The sequence below is a fragment of the Hyla sarda genome, chromosome 7, assembly GCF_029499605.1.
Source record: "Hyla sarda isolate aHylSar1 chromosome 7, aHylSar1.hap1, whole genome shotgun sequence".
NCBI lineage: Eukaryota > Metazoa > Chordata > Amphibia > Anura > Hylidae > Hyla > Hyla sarda.
This window is the reverse complement of record NC_079195.1, coordinates 234,207,519-234,232,305: the sequence shown is the minus strand read 5'-3', so window position 1 is coordinate 234,232,305 and position 24,787 is coordinate 234,207,519. Positions and strand designations below refer to the sequence as shown.

The window sequence follows — 24,787 nt, the reverse complement described above, 5'->3', positions numbered from 1 at the left end:
TATCTCCGTGTATGATGTCACTGTCATGTTATATATATCACATATCTGTGTATAATGTCACTGTCATGTTATATATATCACATATCTCCGTGTATGATGTCACTGTCATGTTATATATCACATATCTCCATGTATGACGTCACTGTCATGTTATATATCACATATCTCCGAGTATGATGTCACTGTCATGTTATATATATCACATATCTCCGTGTATGATGTCACTGTCATGTTATATATCACATATCTCCGTGTATGACGTCACTGTCATGTTATATATCACATATCTCCGTGTATGATGTCACTGTCATGTTATATATCACATATCTCAGTGTATGATGTCACTGTCATGTTATATATCACATATCTCCGTGTATGATGTCACTGTCATGTTATATATATCACATATCTCCGTGTATGATGTCACTGTCATGTTATATATCACATATCTCCGTGTATGATATCACTGTCATGTTATATATCACATATCTCCGTGTATGATGTCACTGTCATGTTATATATATCACATATCTGTGTATGATGTCACTGTCATGTTATATATCACATATCTCCGTGTATGACGTCACTGTCATGTTATATATCACATATCTCCGTGTATGATATCACTGTCATGTTATATATCACATATCTCCGTGTATGATGTCACTGTCATGTTATATATATCACATATCTGTGTATGATGTCACTGTCATGTTATATATCACATATCTCCGTGTATGATGTCACTGTCATGTTATATATCACATATTTCCGTGTATGATGTCACTGTCATGTTATATATCACATATCTCCGTGTATGATGTCACTGTCATGTTATATATATCACATATCTCCGTGTATGATGTCACTGTCATGTTATATATCACATATCTCCGTGTATGATGTCACTGTCATGTTATATATATCACATATCTGTGTGTGACGTCACTGTCATGTTATATATATCACATATCTCCGTGTATGATGCCACTGTCATGTTATATATATCACATATCTCCGTGTATGATGTCACTGTCATGTTATATATATCACATATCTGTGTATGATGTCACTGTCATGTTATATATATCACATATCTCCGTGTATGACGTCACTGTCATGTTATATATCACATATCTCCGTGTGATGTCACTGTCATGTTATATATCACATATCTACGTGTATGACGTCACTGTCATGTTATATATCACATATCTCCGTGTATGACGTCACTGTTATGTTATATATCACATATCTCCGTGTATGATGTCACTGTCATGTTATATATCACATATCTCCGTGTATGATGTCACTGTCATGTTATATATCACATATCTCCGTGTATGATGTCACTGTCATGTTATATATCACATATCTCCGTGTATGATGTCACTGTCATGTTATATATCACATATCTCCGTGTGATGTCACTGTCATGTTATATATCACATATCTCAGTGTATGATGTCACTGTCATGTTATATATCACATATCTCCGTGTATGATGTCACTGTCATGTTATATATCACATATCTCCGTGTGATATCACTGTCATGTTATATATCACATATCTCCGTGTATGACGTCACTGTCATGTTATATATCACATATCTCCGTGTATGATGTCACTGTCATGTTATATATCACATATCTCAGTGTATGATATCACTGTCATGTTATATATCACATATCTCCGTGTATGATGTCACTGTCATGTTATATATCACATATCTCCGTGTATGACGTCACTGTCATGTTATATATCACATATCTCCGTGTATGATGTCACTGTCATGTTATATATCACATATCTCCGTGTATGATGTCACTGTCATGTTATATATCACATATCTCCGTGTATGATATCACTGTCATGTTATATATATCACATATCTCCGTGTATGATGTCACTGTCATGTTATATATCACATATCTCCGTGTATGATGTCACTGTCATGTTATATATCACATATCTCCGTGTATGATATCACTGTCATGTTATATATCACATATCTCCGTGTATGATGTCACTGTCATGTTATATATCACATATCTCCGTGTATGATGTCACTGTCATGTTATATATCACATATCTCCGTGTATGATGCCACTGTCATGTTATATATCACATATCTCCGTGTATGATGTCACTGTCATGTTATATATCACATATCTCCGTGTGATGTCACTGTCATGTTATATATATCACATATCTCCGTGTATGATGTCACTGTCATGTTATATATATCACATATCTGTGTATGATGTCACTGTCATGTTATATATCACATATCTCCGTGTGATGTCACTGTCATGTTATATATCACATATCTCCGTGTATGATGTCACTGTCATGTTATATATATCACATATCTCCGTGTATGATGTCACTGTCATGTTATATATATCACATATCTCCATGTATGATGTCACTGTCATGTTATATATCACATATCTCCGTGTATGACGTCACTGTCATGTTATATATCACATATCTCCGTGTATGACGTCACTGTCATGTTATATATCACATATCTCTGTGTATGATATCACTGTCATGTTATATATATCACATATCTCCGTGTATGACGTCACTGTCATGTTATATATCACATATCTCTGTGTATGATATCACTGTCATGTTATATATCACATATCTCCGTGTATGATGTCACTGTCATGTTATATATCACATATCTCCGTGTATGATGTCACTGTCATGTTAGATATCACATATCTCCGTGTATGATGTCACTGTCATGTTATATATCACATATCTCCGTGTATGATGTCACTGTCATGTTATATATATCACATATCTACGTGTATGACGTCACTGTCATGTTATATATCACATATCTCTGTGTATGACGTCACTGTCATGTTATATATCACATATCTATGTGTATGACGTCACTGTCATGTTATATATCACATATCTCCGTGTATGATGTCACTGTCATGTTATATATATCACATATCTCCGTGTATGACGTCACTGTCATGTTATATATCACATATCTCCGTGTATGATATCACTGTCATGTTATATATCACATATCTCCGTGTATGACGTCACTGTCATGTTATATATCACATATCTCCGTGTATGATGTCACTGTCATGTTATATATATCACATATCTCTGTGTATGATGTCACTGTCATGTTATATATCACATATCTCCGTGTATGATATCACTGTCATGTTATATATCGCATATCTCCGTGTATGATGTCACTGTCATGTTATATATCACATATCTCCGTGTATGATGTCACTGTCATGTTATATATCACATATTTCCGTGTATGATGTCACTGTCATGTTATATATCACATATCTCCGTGTATGATGTCACTGTCATGTTATATATCACATATCTCCGTGTATGATGTCACTGTCATGTTATATATCACATATCTCCGTGTATGATATCACTGTCATGTTATATATCACATATCTCCGTGTATGATGTCACTGTCATGTTATATATCACATATCTCCGTGTATGATGTCACTGTCATGTTATATATCACATATCTCCGTGTATGATGCCACTGTCATGTTATATATCACATATCTCCGTGTATGATGTCACTGTCATGTTATATATCACATATCTCCGTGTGATGTCACTGTCATGTTATATATATCACATATCTCCGTGTATGATGTCACTGTCATGTTATATATATCACATATCTGTGTATGATGTCACTGTCATGTTATATATCACATATCTCCGTGTGATGTCACTGTCATGTTATATATCACATATCTCCGTGTATGATGTCACTGTCATGTTATATATATCACATATCTCCGTGTATGATGTCACTGTCATGTTATATATATCACATATCTCCATGTATGATGTCACTGTCATGTTATATATCACATATCTCCGTGTATGACGTCACTGTCATGTTATATATCACATATCTCCGTGTATGACGTCACTGTCATGTTATATATCACATATCTCTGTGTATGATATCACTGTCATGTTATATATATCACATATCTCCGTGTATGACGTCACTGTCATGTTATATATCACATATCTCTGTGTATGATATCACTGTCATGTTATATATCACATATCTCCGTGTATGATGTCACTGTCATGTTATATATCACATATCTCCGTGTATGATGTCACTGTCATGTTAGATATCACATATCTCCGTGTATGATGTCACTGTCATGTTATATATCACATATCTCCGTGTATGATGTCACTGTCATGTTATATATATCACATATCTACGTGTATGACGTCACTGTCATGTTATATATCACATATCTCTGTGTATGACGTCACTGTCATGTTATATATCACATATCTATGTGTATGACGTCACTGTCATGTTATATATCACATATCTCCGTGTATGATGTCACTGTCATGTTATATATATCACATATCTCCGTGTATGACGTCACTGTCATGTTATATATCACATATCTCCGTGTATGATATCACTGTCATGTTATATATCACATATCTCCGTGTATGACGTCACTGTCATGTTATATATCACATATCTCCGTGTATGATGTCACTGTCATGTTATATATATCACATATCTCTGTGTATGATGTCACTGTCATGTTATATATCACATATCTCCGTGTATGATATCACTGTCATGTTATATATCGCATATCTCCGTGTATGATGTCACTGTCATGTTATATATCACATATCTCCGTGTATGATGTCACTGTCATGTTATATATCACATATTTCCGTGTATGATGTCACTGTCATGTTATATATCACATATCTCCGTGTATGATGTCACTGTCATGTTATATATCACATATCTCCGTGTATGATGTCACTGTCATGTTATATATATCACATATCTGTGTATGATGTCACTGTCATGTTATATATATCACATATCTCCGTGTATGATATCACTGTCATGTTATATATCACATATCTCCGTGTATGATGTCACTGTCATGTTATATATCACATATCTCCGTGTATGATGTCACTGTCATGTTATATATCACATATCTCCGTGTATTAAGTCACTGTCATGTTATATATCACATATCTCCGTGTATGACGTCACTGTCATGTTATATATCACATATCTCCGTGTATGATGTCACTGTCATGTTATATATATCACATATCTACGTGTATGATGTCACTGTCATGTTATATATCCCATATCTCTGTGTATGATGTCACTGTCATGTTATATATCACATATCTCCGTGTATGATGTCACTGTCATGTTATATATCACATATCTACGTGTATGACGTCACTGTCATGTTATATATCACATATCTCCGTGTATGATGTCACTGTCATGTTATATATCACATATCTCCGTGTATGATGTCACTGTTATGTTATATATCACATATCTCCGTGTATGATGTCACTGTCATGTTATATATCACATATCTCCGTGTATGACGTCACTGTCATGTTATATATCACATATCTCCGTGTATGACGTCACTGTCATGTTATATATCACATATCTCTGTGTGATGTCACTGTCATGTTATATATATCACATATCTCCGTGTATGATGTCACTGTCATGTTATATATCACATATCTCCGTGTATGACATCACTGTCATGTTATATATCACATATCTCCGTGTACGACGTCACTGTCATGTTATATATCACATATCTCCGTGTATGATATCACTGTCATGTTATATATCACATATCTCCGTGTATGATATCACTGTCATGTTATATATCACATATCTCCGTGTATGACGTCACTGTCATGTTATATATCACATATCTCCGTGTATGACGTCACTGTCATGTTATATATCACATATCTCCGTGTATGATGTCACTGTCATGTTATATATCACATATCTCCGTGTGATGTCACTGTCATGTTATATATCACATATCTACGTGTATGATGTCACTGTCATGTTATATATCACATATCTCCGTGTGATGTCACTGTCATGTTATATATCACATATCTACGTGTATGATGTCACTGTCATGTTATATATCACATATCTCCGTGTGATGTCACTGTCATGTTATATATCACATATCTCCGTGTATGATGTCACTGTCATGTTATATATATCACATATCTCCGAGTATGATGTCACTGTCATGTTATATATCACATATCTCCGTGTATGATGTCACTGTCATGTTATATATCACATATCTCCGTGTATGATGTCACTGTCATGTTATATATCACATATCTCCGTGAATGATGTCACTGTCATGTTATATATATCACATATCTCCGTGTATGATGTCACTGTCATGTTATATATCACATATCTCCGTGAATGATGTCACTGTCATGTTATATATCACATATCTCAGTGTATGATGTCACTGTCATGTTATATATCACATATCTCCGTGTATGATGTCACTGTCATGTTATATATCACATATCTCCGTGTATGATGTCACTGTCATGTTATATATCACATATCTCCGTGTATGATGTCACTGTCATGTTATATATCACATATCTCCGTGTATGATGTCACTGTCATGTTATATATCACATATCTCCGTGTATGATGTCACTGTCATGTTATATATCACATATCTCCGTGTATGATGTCACTGTCATGTTATATATATCACATATCTCCGTGTATGATGTCACTGTCATGTTATATATCACATATCTCCGTGAATGATGTCACTGTCATGTTATATATCACATATCTCCGTGTATGATGTCACTGTCATGTTATATATATCACATATCTACGTGTATGATGTCACTGTCATGTTATATATATCACATATCTCCGTGTATGATGTCACTGTCATGTTATATATCACATATCTCCGTGTATGATGTCACTGTCATGTTATATATCACATATCTCCGTGTATGATGTCACTGTCATGTTATATATCACATATCTCCGTGTATGATATCACTGTCATGTTATATATCACATATCTCTGTGTATGACGTCACTGTCATGTTATATATCACATATCTCCGTGTATGATGTCACTGTCATGTTATATATCACATATCTCCGTGTATGATGTCACTGTCATGTTATATATCACATATCTCCGTGTATGATGTCACTGTCATGTTATATATATCACACATGATAGGATTAGATACACAGCTCAGCAGACAGTATCACACAGGATAGGATTAGGTGCACATTAGCAGACAGTATCACACAAGATAGGATTAGATACACATTAGCAGACGGTATCACACATTATAGGATTAGATACACATTAGCAGACGGTATCACACATGATAGGATTAGATACACATTAGCCGGCGGTATCACACATGATAGGATTAGATACACATTAGCCGACGGTATCACACATGACCGGATTAGATACACATTAGCAGTTGGTATCACACATGATAGGATTAGATACACATTAGCAGTTGGTATCACACATGATAGGATTGGATACACATTAGCAGACAGTATCACAGTCTTTCTTCTGCGCAGATCGGTGATCATGTCGTCTGTCAGGGATCAGGAAGCCATCAGTCGCCTCATGATGTTCTTTAAAGAATGGGACAATGGGAACAAGGTGACCCGGAGCCAAATCCTTAAGAACTTCATCTCCTTCAACCGGGGGCGGACGGTGCCGGAGCTGGAGCAGGAGTTCTCACAGGGCGGCAGCTTGTTCTTAGCGCGGCTCACCACCTGGTTACGCCTGTCTTATCCTTTACTATACCAAAGTCACCACACTCACCGGAGGAAAGCTGACGGGTCATTCAGGTGTTTTGGGGGGAGGGGAATCAAAAGTAATCCTGTGTGCCTTATTTCTAAGATCTATTTCATTTTTTATTAACTGCACAGTACAACTCAGGGCTGTGGAGTCGGTAGATAAATGTTCCGACTCCAACTCCGACTCCAGAGTTTTCTGTGCTTCCAACTCCGACTCCCCGACTCCTCTGTATTAATATGTTAATGTATTTTATACATTCCTTGAAGGAAAGAAAGGTAACATACATGTCATTACCACAGGACTACTGGCTGGGAAGCCAACAGTCTACTGTATTGAACAGTTTGTGTGCTGATCTGCTGCTGAAGATAGGGCAGTGGGAGGATCCAGGAAGGGGCATTTATTATAAAACATAATTTCCCTAGTAGAATCCCATAGTCAAGTTTAAAGGGGTACTCCACCCCTAGACATCTTATCCCCTATAACGATAGGGGATAAGATGTCCGATCGCCGGGGTCCTGCTGCTGGGGAACCCCGGGATCGCCACTGCGGCACCGCGCTTTCATTACTACACAGAGAGAGTTTGCTCTGTGCGTAATGATGGGCTATACAGGGGATGGAGCAGCGTGACATCATGGCTCCGCCCCTCGTGACATCACGGCCCGCCCCCTTAATGCAAGTCTATGGCAGGGGGCGTGATGACCCCCACGCCCCTTCCCATAGACTTGTATTGAGGGGGCGCGCCGTGACATCATGAGGGGCGGAGCCGTGATGTAACGATGCTCCCGCCCCTGTATCGCCCGTCATTACTCTCTCACTCTGTGCAGTAATGAGCGCATGGTGCCGCAGCGGCGATCCCGGGGGTCCCCAGCAGCGGGACCCCGGCGATCTGACATCTTATCCCCTTTCCAAAGGATAGGGGATAAGATGTCAGATCGCCAGGGTCCCGCTGCTGGGGACCCCCGGGATCGCCGATGCGGCACCGTGCTATCATTACTGCACAGAGCGAGTTCGCTCTGTGCGTAATGACGGGCGATACAGGGGCCGGAGCATCACTACATCACGGCTCCGCCCCTCGTGATGTCTAGGGGCGGAGTACCCCTTTAAGCTAACAATCGAGTTTACAAGTTTTTATAGCCTTAGCTGAATGGCAGCAGTTTTTCCAATGGTTTACAGCTTCAGTTTTGAACTATTGACCCTCCATTCCCTTCACTTATACAAGTGTCTCTAGTCCTGCAAAAAACATATTTCCTTTACCCCTTATCAGTGAGAGGCGAGGTTACCCATGGGTTCCCTGTAACAGCAGGACACAACACTATGGAAAGTATAAGTATTGCCGCTCCTAATTGTGCGTTGTGTGCCATATAGTGACGCACATGAAAAGCTTCTTCACAGTCACTTAACGTGTTCTTTTTGCGGTTACGTGAGGCACTGCATGCATTGGTCTTTATTCTTATAGTAGAGAATTCATTAATTATAACTTTTTGTGAATTGGGACATTTAAACTTGCTTTTTTATTTTATTCCAATATAAATTTAGTAGGAGTCGGAGTCGGTGCATTGTTTGCCGACTCCGGCTCCAGGTACCCAAAATTTAATCCGACTCCTCGACTCCGACTCCACAGCCCTGGTACAACTTCTCTTATTCTGTGTATATATATATATATATATATATATATTATATATATATATACACACTGCACAGTACCACTTCTCCTGTCCTTTATACTGGGTGTAATCCTCAGGTGGATCGGGTGTGGTTTGTCTGTAGAGTCAGTGCTGCTGCTGGGAAGATGAGTGGCTCCTGGTTCCTGCTTCCTTCTGCCTGGGGGAGTAGGTTTCTGGGATGCAGGAGGAGAGCGAGTCCCAGGCCTCTGGTTCCCTGAGTAGGCCCGCGGGGACGGAGGGCGCACAGCGACCGGCCTGTTCGGAGGGGGTAAGGAGACCTGGTGGGGGAAGCAGCAATGTTTCTCCTGCCCCCCCCCCCCCCCCCCCTCTGGTTTCTGACCTAAGCCGAGAGGTTTCAGGTGAAGATGTAAAGGATTGGGCTGTGCAGAGGCCCCAGGAGTCTGTGGGTGACTTTGCTTCAAGGATTGCTTATTTTCTGCAAGAATTTAAAAGGAATGGAAAAGAACTGTGCAGACTGCGTACAGAGCTGAGATGCGCTCGAGTGCGGGCAAACACCATGTCCGGGAGCAGCGCACAGAGGCCAATAAGGACATCACAAAGATAAAGTCTGACATTAACATCATTGAAAAGAAAAGAATGGACATTCAGACCAACAGCGGTCCCTTCATGGAGAAGCTCCTTAACCAAGAGGGGTTTGAGGGGAAGAAGGGGTTAAGTGACCCTGAGGAGGATGGTGACCCCATTATGACCCAGGATCCATCGCAGGGGTCTCAGAGCAGGATCTGCCCCAGACAAGCACCTCCAGCCTCAGCGCCAGGATCCTGGAGGAGCTCGGAGGAGGAAAGCAGTGACCCCGGGGGGAGACTCATGGCGGTCATCAGGGAGATGGAGTCTCCGGTACAATTGGAGCGTTTTACGTTCGGAGAAGACCCTGTACCGGATGAGGAGAAGAAAGAGGAAAGGTGACAGGAAAAGGGGTGAGTCGGTGTCATTCTCTTATGTCCCCCTTTCCCTAGCTCCATCTAGTCAGGGCCCTGCGGTGGGTTCTGTGCAGGGGAAGAGCAGTGGGCAGAGTATGGAGGTTCCTACAGGACAGGTGCGTGACACTGTTTCAGCTTGTAGCAGCGGCAAGAGTGTCGGGGCGATTTCGGCTGTGAAGCCGGACATGTTTGGTGAGGTCAACAGCCCAGCGGGAGGCTGCTTTTCTTCGGCGCCGGGCCAGGGCAAGGCGGGCAGGGGTAAAGCTTTGGTCCCGGTGCCAGAGAGTAGGAGCGAGGGTGGAGATAAGTGGCGCCATGGGGTGCCTAGTGGCATAGCAGGCTCCGCTGTGGGGTCTGCAGAAGGTGTGTTGTCTGCTGTCGGGGTGTCGCCTGCAGAGGCTGCTCGTGGGGGAACCTCATCTGCGATTGGGGCAGGCGGCACCTCGGCAGGGATAATAAAACCGGCCAAGGCTGGACTGGCTATGGCGGCTGCTAAAGCCGTTGAAAAAATTAAAGGGACTGTCCTCAAACCCATGGGGGCAGGAGGTTCTGTGGACAAAATCCCAAAGACTGTTCCTTTATCTGGACGGCCTCCTGCCCCAAAGGACTTTACTGTGGCTGGTGAAGCAGAGGGGGTTCCTGACCAGTCAGAGTCGGTTATTGAGGCGGAGCAAGACTGGTCAGGATCACCCGAGGACGCTGAGGTCACATCTGCAAATATTGTACATACTGTAAATATTGTACATACGGGGGGATCTGTCTGTGGGGTCTGGTCCAGGACTGAATGGAGGTGTGAATGGGTGAGAGGGAGTGAGGGAGGATGGGAAGGATGATGAGAGGATGGATGGAGGGGATGTGAGTGTGAGAGAGGGGGGGAGTATGGATTCTGTGGGGAGTGAAAGGGATGTTGGAGTGGTTGGTCCATCAGAGGTACCCAACAGGAGTTATGCCAGTGTTGCTGCCGGGTCACGTAGGCCACATGAGAGTCCTGCACCCTCTGGTCCTGGGAATAGTGACCTTCAGAGACGCTTTCTGGAGGCCTTGCGGAGGGGGGATAAATCTATCACTGTAGAGGGTAGAGAGGTAGAACTGTCCTTTTGGATAGAGAGGCACGGCCTAGGGGCCTTCCGAGAGCAAAGGAGAGGAGTCATGGTCACTCCCCACAGCCGGGTCTGGGGTCACCAGGAGGAATGTGGCCCGTCTTAGGTGGGGGGGGGGCAATGATACTTGTCCAAACAGGATAAAGGTGGTAGAGCTCCTCCTCAAAATGGATTTCAGGACAGGTGACATCTTTGCCTTGATACACCCTCATGGTACCCCATTTTTCGATGTCAGTTCCGTCTGGGCCGAAGGGCTCGAGCTCTTTTGGTCTCGGTACGAGCTGGCAAAGATAGAACCCGAGTGGCGAGATTTTGTTGTCCAGGCAATTTCTCTCCAGAATAACATCAAGAAAGTGGCGGTATTAACATGTAACTAATCTCTTTCTTGCATAGATATCATAACCTGGATTGGGCGTTATATAGAGGTGGTCAGCATTCCCCAGAAGAACAGAGATGAATTCGGTATCTGGTCGGGGGCCTGGACCTTCATGTCAAGTTGAAGGTTTCTGGTAATTCTGTCACCCACATTCCCTCCTCCACTTTTCTGGGGAGGGACAGGATTCTGGTTTTCTACCAGGGACAGCCGAGGGTCTGCCATAGGTGCGGTGACCCGACACACTTCAGCGCACAATGTAAGGTCCAGAAGTACGCGTTGTGTGGAGGGATAGGACATCTCGCCGCAACCTGTGGGGACATTTGTCGTCACCTGTGTGGGGACCTCGGTCACCCCTTCAGCCACTGTCCAGTCTCATTTGCAAATGCGGTCGAATCTCCAGCTGGGGTTAGCTGAGATGCTGACTCCACTGGGGAGGGTACCGGCGGAGGCGGGGAGACTAGTGGTCCAAGGAAGAAAAGAATGACACCTTCAAGCTGAGGCGTTTGGAGGCACGCCAAAGGGAAAGGAGGGGGCTCCTCAGGTGACAGCTGAGGTAGCTTTACCTGACCCTGAGATGTAAAAAAACCACAGAGAAGCAGCGTGTAAAGATAAACAATTAATAAAGTTTTATTGAGAAAAAAAAATCATAAAAACATGCATATTACAAATGAACACCATGGTTCACCAAATATGGAAAACATAAAAGGAGACACAGACAGGACACTGAAAATATGGAGGTGGGCGCTCAATCAGCTGTAGTATTGTATTAGTATAACAATACATAAATAATAAAGTGCATAGCAAAGATATGAATGATTAAGGTGCTGCTATGTTGCAAATAATACAACAAATAAACAACATAAAATCAGAACAAGGTGCATTTCATAATTACCAAGTGGTACAGAGGAGCAAAACCACACCGCCAAAACCCGACGTTTCGCCACGGAGGCTTCTCCGTGGCAGCACCTTAATCATTCATATCTTTGCTATGCACTTTATTATTTATGTATTGTTATACTAATACAATACTACAGCTGATTGAGCGCCCACCTCCATATTTTCAGTGTCCTGTCTGTGTCTCCTTTTATGTTTTCCATATTTGGTGAACCATGGTGTTCATATGTAATATGCATGTTTTTATGAATTTTTTTTCTCAATAAAACTTTATTAATTGTTTATCTTTACACGCTGCTTCTCTGTGGTTTTTTACATTTGTCTTATGCGTGGAATTTTTCACATTGTTTGGGGACCCCTGTGGTTTACTGACCCTGAGATGGTAGATTCTGCTGAGGACCTGAGGGATGGTGAGCTGGAGGAGGAGGCCAGGAGACTGGATAGAGAGGAGGAGGAGAAAAGGGCCATCACTGCTACCTCCTCTCCAGGAGAGAGTATGGATGAGGAGAGCAAAGAGTGTCTAAAGAATAAGAGGAAATCGGGTGCCAGAAAAAAGAGGGGGAAGAAGAGGAAGGAGAAGGTTTCCCCTTCTTTGGAGTGGGATCATTCGGTCCCCCTCACCCTTGTCCAGGTACCAGCGGAAGGATCTACTGGCTCCCCTCTGGTAGATAGCCCTAACCGGTACCAAGTCCTCAGGGATGACATCTCCTCCTCAGATGAGGAGGCTGGGGACGAGGTGCCGGTGTCTGAAGTGAGGCCTTTGGGAAGCGTCAAGCCTTCTTCTCTGGTAACGGGGGGGAGGGCTGTCCCGGGACCATGTGAGGTGCAGGAGGTGACCTCTGGAAAAGAGGGAAACACTGAAAAAATGATGGATATGTCTGTGTGCTTAAAAAGGGGGAATGTGGGGAAATCGGATGATGACACTCAGGGTAAGGGAGGGGGAGGGAAGAAGAGGGCTGTCTAGCTTGATCACACATGATGGCGGCACCCTACCCGTTGACACTGGTGAGTATTAATGTTGCCAGCATAAAGTCAGATGCGGCAAGATTTGCGGCCTTTGATTTTCTCGGCCGAATTGAGGCCGACATTTTATTTTTGCAGGAAACCAGGTTAACAGATCTAACAGCTATCCATAAGGCGAGGCATGAGTGGCGCCATGGGCCCTCTCCCTGGTCTTTTGCGGCCCAGCCGTATAGCGGGGTGGCGGTTCTTTTTAAAACCGCTCAGGTAGAATGCAGACCTGTAATCGAGCTAGAAATGGGGAGATGTCTGGTATTAGACGTCCTCATGAAGGGACAAGTGCTCCGCCTTATAAAAATCTATGGTCCACAGACTAGGTGGGACCGGAAAAGTCTCTTTATGAGGATTAAGCCCCTACTTTTTACTAGCCGGCAGGTCATCTTTGGAGGAGACTTTAATACTGTCACAAGGTCTCGTGATAGGTTGGTCTTTGACCTTTAGGGAAAGGGTCTTCTTGATCAGGTCTTTCTTGCTCCCGTTGTTAATCTATTTGGGCAATTTCAGCCTTTTGCCAGAACCTCTCTGGGCCCGGGTCTACAGTCTGTTCTTCCTAATGTTGCGGCGGAACAGACTGAACCTAATTAAGAGGGAGGTCACTTACCGCACGAGGAGACTAGGCGAGTTGGATATGGTCAACCCGGTGGTATTTCCTAGTGAATACCTTTTTAAAAACCAATAGAGGGCTCCTTGCAGGAGACGGTTTCAGCCTTTCTTCCAGGAATGGGAGAGAGGCATTCAAGTGAAGGATCTTCGCACGCCACACGGGCATCTCCCGACTTATGCTGCACTGGTTCTGAAGGTCATCAGGAGGTGGGGGCTGGGGATGTGGGAGGTAAGAACTCTGCCGAGGAAAGTCCTCAATAACAGGGTCTTGCTGACTCATTTCCAGAAACCACTTGCCCTCAAGGATTGCCCAGGTTGGGATCAAGGGATTGGGTTGGCTCTTTTAAATTCCCCTAGGATCCCCTTGAAGTTTTGGTACTTGACCTGGCGAGGCTTTCATGGTAAGCTATATGTAAGGAACTCCGATGAAAAGGGTTGTCCCCAGGAGGAGTGTGGGGGTGTGCTGGAGGACATGGACCACTTCCTGCTTCAGTGCCCTTTTAATATAGAGATATATCAAAGGGTGGGAGCTTCCATTGGCTGGCTGCGGCTGGCTGCCCTTTCCTATGCTGGGTGGCTTTATGGGGCTTTCAAAGATCTGGGTGTCCGGGACCGGTGCACTTCATTTTTAGTCAGTGTAGTGGTCAGGTATCACACGTGGCAAGCGAGGTGTTTAGTGTCGACGAGACAGAAAATCCTCCCCGTGGACGAGGTTTGTAGGAACACTCTCGGTGACCTGGTGAAGGTTCGTTCTTTGGAGTATGAAATGTTGGGGGCATTTGCAGCCCCTTCCCTGTGGAGGGGGTTCACCTTTAAGGTGCCCTGACCGAGTAGTCTCCTCCCTGGTGATGGGCTGAAGCCGTCACCAGACATTATTGTTTTGTTTTGATCAAGATGAAAAGATGTAGGCGGCTACAGACATCGAACCGGAGCCCTGAGGGGTTGTGTTATGGTGTAGGGACTGTATATATGTATAGGGGTTGTATATATGTCTAGGAGTTGTATATGTATAAGGACTGTATATTGTATGGGGACTGTATATATGTATAGGGGTTGTATATGTATAGGGACTGTATTGCATAGGGGTTGTATATTGTATAAGGGTTGTATATATGTATAGGAGTATTAAGAGTATTATGAATAAGGTTATAATATTTGATTTATATTTTGTGTATATTTTTGTGTAGGTTATAGGGAAGGTGGGGGAAATTATGAGTAAATTCTTTTAGTAAAATATTGATTATTGTATTTGTGTGTGTATATTATATATATAAAAAAATAGGTATATGTGATGTGTATATAGGTTGTGGTGTATATAGTTATATGGTTTTGGTGTGTATATATAGTAATGTGGTGTGTGTGTGTGTGTATATAGGTATGTAGTGTGTGTGTATATAGGTATGTAGTGTGTGTGTGTATATAGGTATGTAGTGTGTGTATATATAGGTATGTGGTGTGTGTGTATATAGGTATGTAGTGTGTGTGTATATATATATATATATATGTAGTGTGTGTATATAGGTATGTAGTGTGTGTGTATATATATATATAGGTATGTGGTGTGTGTGTATATAGGTATGTAGTGTGTGTGTGTGTATATAGGTATGTGGTGTGTGTATATATAGGTATGTGGTGTGTGTATATATAGGTATGTAGTGTGTGTGTATATATAGGTATGTAGTGTGTGTATATATAGGTATGTGGTGTGTGTGTATATAGGTATGTAGTGTGTGTGTATATAGGTATGTAGTGTGTGTGTATATATATATATATATATATATATATAGGTATGTGGTGTGTGTGTATATAGGTATGTAGTGTGTGTGTGTATATAGGTATGTGGTGTGTGTATATATAGGTATGTGGTGTGTGTATATATAGGTATGTGGTGTGTATATAGGTATGTAGTGTATATATGTATGTAGTGTGTGTATATATAGGTATGTAGTGTGTGTATATATAGGTATGTAGTGTGTGTGTATATAGGTATGTAGTGTGTGTATATATATAGGTATGTAGTGTGTGTGTATATATATATATATAGGTATGTAGTGTGTGTGTGTGTATATAGGTATGTAGTGTGTGTGTATATAGGTATGTAGTGTGTGTGTATATAGGTATGTAGTGTGTATATAGGTATGTAGTGTGTGTATATAGGTATGTAGTGTGTGTGTATATAGGTATGTAGTGTGTGTATATATAGGTATGTAGTGTGTGTATATATAGGTCTGTGGTGTGTATATAGGTATGTTGTGTGTGTGTATATAGGTATGTAGTGTGTGTATATATAGGTATGTAGTGTGTGTATATAAAGGTATGTAGTGTGTGTATATATAGGTATGTAGTGTGTATATAGGTGTGTAGTGTGTGTATATATAGGTATGTAGTATGTGTATATATAGGTGTGTGTATATATAGGTATGTAGTGTGTGTGTATATAGGTATGTAGTGTGTGTATATAGGTATGTAGTGTGTGTATATATAGGTATGTAGTGTGTGTATATATAGGTATGTGGTGTGTATATATATATATAGGTATGTAGTGTGTATATATAGTAATGTGGTGTGTATATAGGTATGTAGTGTGTGTATATAGGTATGTAGTGTGTATATATAGTAATGTGGTGTGTATATAGGTATGTAGTGTGTGTATATATAGGTATGTGGTGTGTATATATATATAGGTATGTAGTGTGTGTGTATATATAGTAATGTGGTGTGTATATAGGTATGTAGTGTGTGTATATAGGTATGTAGTGTGTGTGTATATATAGGTATGTAGTGTGTGTATATATAGTAATGTGGTGTGTATATAGGTATGTAGTGTGTGTATATAGGTATGTAGTGTGTGTATATATAGTAATGTGGTGTGTATATAGGTATGTAGTGTGTATATATAGGTATGTAGTGTGTGTATATATAGGTATGTAGTGTGTGTGTATATAGGTATGTAGTGTGTGTGTATATAGGTATGTGTATATATAGGTATGTAGTGTGTGTGTATATATATATATATATATATATATGTATGTAGTGTGTATATATAGGTATGTAGTGTGTGTATATATAGGTATGTAGTGTGTGTGTATATAGGTATGTAGTGTGTGTATATATAGGTATGTGGTGTGTATATATAGGTATGTGGTGTGTATATATAGTAATGTGGTGTGTATATAGGTATGTGGTGTGTGTATATATAGGTATGTAGTGTTTGTGTATATAGGTATGTAGTGTGTGTATATATAGGTATGTAGTGTGTGTGTATATATAGGTATGTAGTGTGTGTATATATAGGTATGTAGGGTGTGTGTATATAGGTATGTAGTGTGTGTGTATATAGGTATGTAGTGTGTGTGTATATAGGTATGTAGTGTGTGTATATAGGTATGTAGTGTGTGTGTATATATAGGTATGTAGTGTGTGTATATATAGGTATGTAGTGTGTGTATATATAGGTATGTAGTGTGTGTATATATAGTAATGTGGTGTGTATATAGGTATGTAGTGTGTGTATATAGGTATGTAGTGTGTGTGTATATATAGGTATGTAGTGTGTGTATATATAGTAATGTGGTGTGTATATAGGTATGTAGTGTGTGTATATAGGTATGTAGTGTGTGTATATATAGTAATGTGGTGTGTATATAGGTATGTAGTGTGTATATATAGGTATGTAGTGTGTGTGTATATAGGTATGTGGTGTGTGTGTATATAGGTATGTAGTGTGTATATATAGGTATGTAGTGTGTGTGTATATAGGTATGTGGTGTGTGTATATATAGGTATGTAGTGTGTGTGTATATAGGTATGTGGTGTGTGTGTATATAGGTATGTAGTGTGTGTGTATATAGGTATGTAGTGTGTGTATATATAGGTATATAGTGTGTGTGTATATATGTAGTGTATGTTGTCCTGGACCAGAAGGGTTTGTGTTTGTGATATTAGGATTTGTTATGTATGAGGTTTATTTATGTTTATTTGATTATTATTGTTCTGGATGTTATGTTGGTTTATGTTTTGTATTTTATATAAAATAATAGAGTTCCTCAGTATCTGCCAGGTAATTGTGGGGTGCAGGCTCATTTAGCTGACATTCAGGAGCCCCCCCCCCCCCCCCCATACATTGGGATTCTTAATAAGGTTTTGGCTGTGACTTCCTTAGCCCCCCGTAGATATATGTTCGGGACGTGTTTGGGGGAGATCCTCCAGTCAGTTTGGATCTTTCTGGCAGCGGCTGGCAGGTAAGACCTCCGGAGCAGGGAGCAGTTTCCAATAGACTTTGTACTTCAATTTGTCACCATTTTCAAAATCCCTGTTTGCTGACAATGAATGAGAACACAGCTTTATACATTCAGAGACAGTAAACCTGCACATAGCTAGTCCTGCTCTCAGCAGAGAAGTGATACAATTGTATCCAGTCTAGACAATGCTCTGTGAGCTAAACATCATGGACTCCAGACTGATACATTGTACATAGCTAGTCCTGCTCTCAGTTGAGAGGTATATACAATTGTATCCAGTCTAGACAATGCTCTGTGAGCTAAACATCCTGGACTCCAGACTGATACATTGTACATAGCTAGTCCTGCTCTCAGCTGAGAAGTGATACAATTGTATCCAGTCTAGACAATGCTCTGTGAGCTAAACATCCTGGACCCCAGACTGATACATTGTACATAGCTAGTCCTGCTCTCAGCTGAGAAGTGATACAATTGTATCCAGTCTAGACAATGCTCTGTGAGCTAAACACCCTGGACTCCAGACTGATACATTGTACATAGCTCGTCCTGCTCTCAGCTGAGTAGTGATACAATTGTATCCAGTCTAGACAATGCTCTGTGAGCTAAACATCCTGGACTCCAGACTGATACATTGTACATAGCTAGTCCTGTCCTCAGCTGAGAAGTGATACAATTGTATCCAGTCTAGACAATGCTCTGTGAGCTAAACACCCTGGACTCCAGACTGATACATTGTACATAGCTGGTCCTGCTCTCAGCTGAGAAGTGATACAATTGTATCCAGTCTAGACAATGCTTTGTGAGCTAAACATCCTGGACCCCAGACTGATACATTGTACATAGCTAGTCCTGTCCTCAGCTGAGAAGTGATATAATTGTATCCAGTCTAGACAATGCTCTGTGAGCTAAACATCCTGGACTCCAGACTGATACATTGTACATAGCTAGTCCTGTCCTCAGCTGCGAAGTGATACAGTTGTATCCAGTCTAGACAATGCTCTGTGAGCTAAAAATCCTGGACTCCAGACTGATACATTGTACATAGCTAGTCCTGCTCTCTGCTGAGAAGTGATACAATTGTATCCAGTCTAGACAATGCTCTGTGAGCTAAACATCCTGGACCCCAGACTGATACATTGTACATAGCTAGTCCTGTCCTCAGCTGCGAAGTGATACAGTTGTATCCAGTCTAGACAATGCTCTGTGAGCTAAAAATCCTGGACTCCAGACTGATACATTGTACATAGCTAGTCCTGCTCTCTGCTGAGAAGTGATACAATTGTATCCAGTCTAGACAATGCTCTGTGAGCTAAACATCCTGGACCCCAGACTGATACATTGTACATAGCTAGTCCTGTCCTCAGCTGCGAAGTGATACAGTTGTATCCAGTCTAGACAATGCTCTGTGAGCTAAAAATCCTGGACTCCAGACTGATACATTGTACATAGCTAGTCCTGCTCTCTGCTGAGAAGTGATACAATTGTATCCAGTCTAGACAATGCTCTGTGAGCTAAACATCCTGGACTCCAGACTGATACATTGGCAGCTAGATCTCCTCTACAATCTCTATACGTTGCAGGATATTACTGAGCGTCGTACAGAATTCGCTTCCCATTGACTTACATTACACATAAACTTGCGCAATTAAATAGGTTTTTTGATACAGTAAACGGACTGTGATGGAAACAGTGACATAAGTTGAGGAGGTTGGATCTTCTAGGGTCTCATTCACACGGTGCAGTCAGGATGCAGTTTTTTCAGTTTTCTTGAAATCACAAAAAAAAAAACCCTCTCTGATAATTATCTCCTACAGCGGTCGATACAAGGCGGAGTTTGTGGAGGTCGGCGGAATCCTCACTCTGCTGGAAATCTTAGGCCTAAAACAATTAAATGAAGAACACAAGATGGAGGCGCTGAAGATCCTCCAGGTTTTGGCAAGAGCCGGACGCAAATACAAAGAGCTGATCTGTGAGAGCTACGGTGAGTGCGGAGATCAGTAACAGCGGTGGAGAGTGCGGAGATCAGTGAGAGCGACGGTGAGTGCGGAGATCAGTGAGAGCGACGGTGAGTACGGAGATCAGTGAGAGCGACGGTGAGTGCGGAGATCAGTGAGAGCGACGGTGAGTGCGGAGATCAGTGAGAGCGACGGTGAGTACGGAGATCAGTGAGAGCGACGGTGAGTGCGGAGATCAGTGAGAGCGACGGTGAGTGCGGAGATCAGTGAGAGCGACGGTGAGTGCGGAGATCAGTGAGAGCGACGGTGAGTGCGGAGATCAGTGAGAGCGACGGTGAGTACGGAGATCAGTGAGAGCGACGGTGAGTGCGGAGATCAGTGAGAGCGACGGTGAGTGCGGAGATCAGTGAGAGCGACGGTGAGTGCGGAGATCAGTGAGAGCGACGGTGAGTGCGGAGATCAGTGAGAGCGACGGTGAGTGCGGAGATCAGTGAGAGCGACGGTGAGTGCGGAGATCAGTGAGAGCGACGGTGAGTGCGGAGATCAGTAACAGTGGTGGAGAGTGCGGAGATCAGTGAGAGCGACGGTGAGTGCGGAGATCAGTGAGAGCGACGGTGAGTGCGGAGATCAGTGAGAGCGACGGTGAGTGCGGAGATCAGTAACAGTGGTGGAGAGTGCGGAGATCAGTAACAGCGGTGGAGAGTGCGGAGATCAGTGAGAGCGACGGAGAGTGCGGAGATCAGTGAGAGCGACGGTGAGTGCGGAGATCAGTGAGAGCGACGGTGAGTGCGGAGATCAGTGAGAGCGACGGTGAGTGCGGAGATCAGTGAGAGCGACGGTGAGTGCGGAGATCAGTGAGAGCGACGGTGAGTGCGGAGATCAGTGAGAGCGACGGTGAGTGCGGAGATCAGTGAGAGCGACGGTGAGTGCGGAGATCAGTGAGAGCGACGGTGAGTGCGGAGATCAGTGAGAGCGACGGTGAGTGCGGAGATCAGTAACAGTGGTGGAGAGTGCGGAGATCAGTGAGAGCGACGGTGAGTGCGGAGATCAGTGAGAGCGACGGAGAGTGCGGAGATCAGTGAGAGCGACGGTGAGTGCGGAGATCAGTAACAGCGGTGGAGAGTGCGGAGATCAGTAACAGCGGCGGAGAGTGCGGAGATCAGTGAGAGCGACGGTGAGTGCGGAGATCAGTGAGAGCGACGGTGAGTGCGGAGATCAGTGAGAGCGACGGTGAGTGCGGAGATCAGTGAGAGCGACGGTGAGTGCGGAGATCAGCGAGAGCGACGGTGAGTGCGGAGAGCAGCGAGAGCGACGGTGGGTGCGGAGAGCAGCGAGAGCGTCGGTGGGTGCGGAGAGCAGCCAGAGCGTCGGTGGGTGCGGAGAATAGCGAGAGCGTCGGTGAGTGCGGAGAGCAGCGAGAGCGTCGGTGAGTGCGGAGAGCAGCGAGAGCGACGGTGAGTGCGGAGATCAGCGAGAGAGACGGTGAGTGCGGAGATCAGCGAGAGCGACGGTGAGTGCGGAGATCAGCGAGAGCGACGGTGAGTGCGGAGATCACTGAGAGCTACGGTGAGTGCGGAGATCAGGGAGAGCTACGGTGAGTACGGAGATCAGTGAAAGCTACGAAGAGTGCGGAGATCAGTGAGAGCTAAGGTGAGTGCGGAGATCAGTAACAGCGAAGGTGAGTGCGGAGATCAGTAACAGCGAAGGTGAGTGCGGAGATCAGTGAGAGCTACGATGAGTGCGGAGATCAGTGAGAGCGACGGTGAGTGCGTAGAGCAGTGAGAGCTACAATGAGCGCGGAGATCAGTGAGAGCTACGGTGAGTGCAGAGATCAGTGAGAGCGATGGTGAGTGCGGAGATCAGTGAGAGCGATGGTGAGTGCGGAGATCAGTGAGAGCGATGGTGAGTGCGGAGATCAGTGAAAGCTACGGTTAGTGTGGAGATCAGTAACAGCGATGGTGAGTGCGGAGATCAGTGAGAGCTACGGTGAGTGCAGAGATCAGTGAGAGCTACGGTGAGTGCGGAGATCAGTGAGAGCGACGGTGACACCAACAATTCACCAGCATGTAACATTGGTCCAGGGGACCTCCCTGTGCACAGTATAACCCCCATCATCTGTCTCCTGGCAGGAGTGCGTGCAGTGGCTGAGTGTCTTGCAAAATCCAAGATGGAAGACACCCAGGAGCAGGCGCAGGTGTTACTGGAGTTGCTGGCCCATGGGAACCCCAAGTACCAGACCCAGGTGTACAAGGGTCTCATCGCCCTCCTACCCTGCGCCTCCCCCAAAGCTCAGCACCTGAGTCTACAGACCATCCGCATTGTCCAGGTGAGACCAATGGCGCCGCAATCATACAAATGAGGCCCTAACATGTCCTGTTATATATTATACCCCCCCCAACATATCCTGTTATATAATATACCCCCCCAACATGTCCTGTTATATAATATACCCCCCCAACATGTCCTGTTATATATTATACCCCCCCCCCAACATGTCCTGTTATATAATATAATATACCCCCCAACATATCCTGTTATATAATATACTCCCCAACATGTCCTGTTATATAATATACCCCCCCCAACATGTCCTGTTATATAATATACCCCCCCAACATATCCTGTTATATAATATACTCCCCAACATATCCTGTTATATAATATACCTCCCCAACATATCCTGTAATATAATATACTCCCCAACATATCCTGTTATATAATATACCCCCCCCAACATATCCTGTTATATAATATACTCCCCAACATGTCCTGTTATATAATATAATATACCCCCCAACATATCCTGTTATATAATATACCCCCCCCAACATATCCTGTAATATAATATACTCCCCAACATATCCTGTTATATAATATACCCCCCCAACATATCCTGTTATATAATATACTCCCCAACATGTCCTGTTATATAATATACTCCCCAACATATCCTGTAATATAATATACTCCCCAACATATCCTGTTATATAATATACCCCCCCAACATATCCTGTTATATAATATACCCCCCAACATATCCTGTTATATAATATACTCCCCAACATGTCCTGTTATATAATATACCCCCCCCCCCAACATGTCCTGTTATATAATATACTCCCCAACATATCCTGTTATATAATATACCCCCCCAACATATCCTGTTATATAATATACCCCCCCAACATATCCTGTTATATAATATACTCCCCAACATATCCTGTTATATAATATACCCCCCCCCCAACATATCCTGTAATATAATATACCCCCCAACATATCCTGTAATATAATATACTCCAACATATCCTGTTATATAATATACCCCCCCCCCAACATATCCTGTTATATAATATACTCCCCAACATATCCTGTTATATAATATACCCCAACATAACCTGTTATATAATTTACCCCCCCAACATATCCTGTTATATAATATACCCCCCCAACATGTCCTGTTATATAATATACCCCCCCAACATATCCTGTTATATAATATACCCCCCCAACATATCCTGTTATATAATATACTCCCCAACATATCCTGTTATATAATATACCCCCCCAACATATCCTGTTATATAATATACCCCCCAACATATCCTGTTATATAATATACCCCCCAACATATCCTGTTATATAATATACTCCCCAACATATCCTGTTATATAATATACCCCAACATATCCTGTTATATAATATACCCCCCAACATATCCTGTTATATAATATACCCCCCCAACATATCCTGTTATATAATATACCCCAACATATCCTGTTATATAATATACCCCCCCAACATATCCTGTTATATAATATACCCCCCCAACATATCCTGTTATATAATATACCTCCCCAACATATCCTGTTATATAATATACTCCCCAACATATCCTGTTATATAATATACCTCCCCAACATATCCTGTAATATAATATACCCCCCCCAACATGTCCTGTTATATAATATACCTCCCCAACATATCCTGTTATATAATATACCTCCCCAACATATCCTGTTATACAATATACCCCCCCAACATGTCCTGTTATATAATATACCCCCCCAACATATCCCGTTATATAATATACCTCCCCAACATATCCTGTTATATAATATACTCCCCCAACATATCCTGTAATATAATATACCCCCCCCCAACATGTCCTGTTATATATTATACCCCCCCAACATGTCCTGTTATATAATATACCCCCCCCAACATGTCCTGTTATATAATATACCTCCCCAACATATCCTGTTATATAATATACT

The 24,787-nt window shown here is 42.5% G+C and overlaps 1 protein-coding gene across 1 annotated transcript in view; it reads left to right on the top strand.

Annotated features, from left to right (window-relative positions):
- ARMH1 (armadillo like helical domain containing 1) overlaps positions 1-24,787 on the top strand; it is a 54,728-nt gene that overhangs the window by 951 nt on the left and 28,990 nt on the right. The window contains exons 2-5 of the mRNA XM_056533147.1: positions 7,491-7,706; positions 18,487-18,555; positions 20,370-20,536; positions 22,640-22,836. Of these exons, the coding sequence (XP_056389122.1) occupies positions 7,501-7,706; positions 18,487-18,555; positions 20,370-20,536; positions 22,640-22,836 (639 nt within the window). The 5' untranslated portion in view covers positions 7,491-7,500. The remainder of the gene's footprint in view (positions 1-7,490; positions 7,707-18,486; positions 18,556-20,369; positions 20,537-22,639; positions 22,837-24,787) is intronic.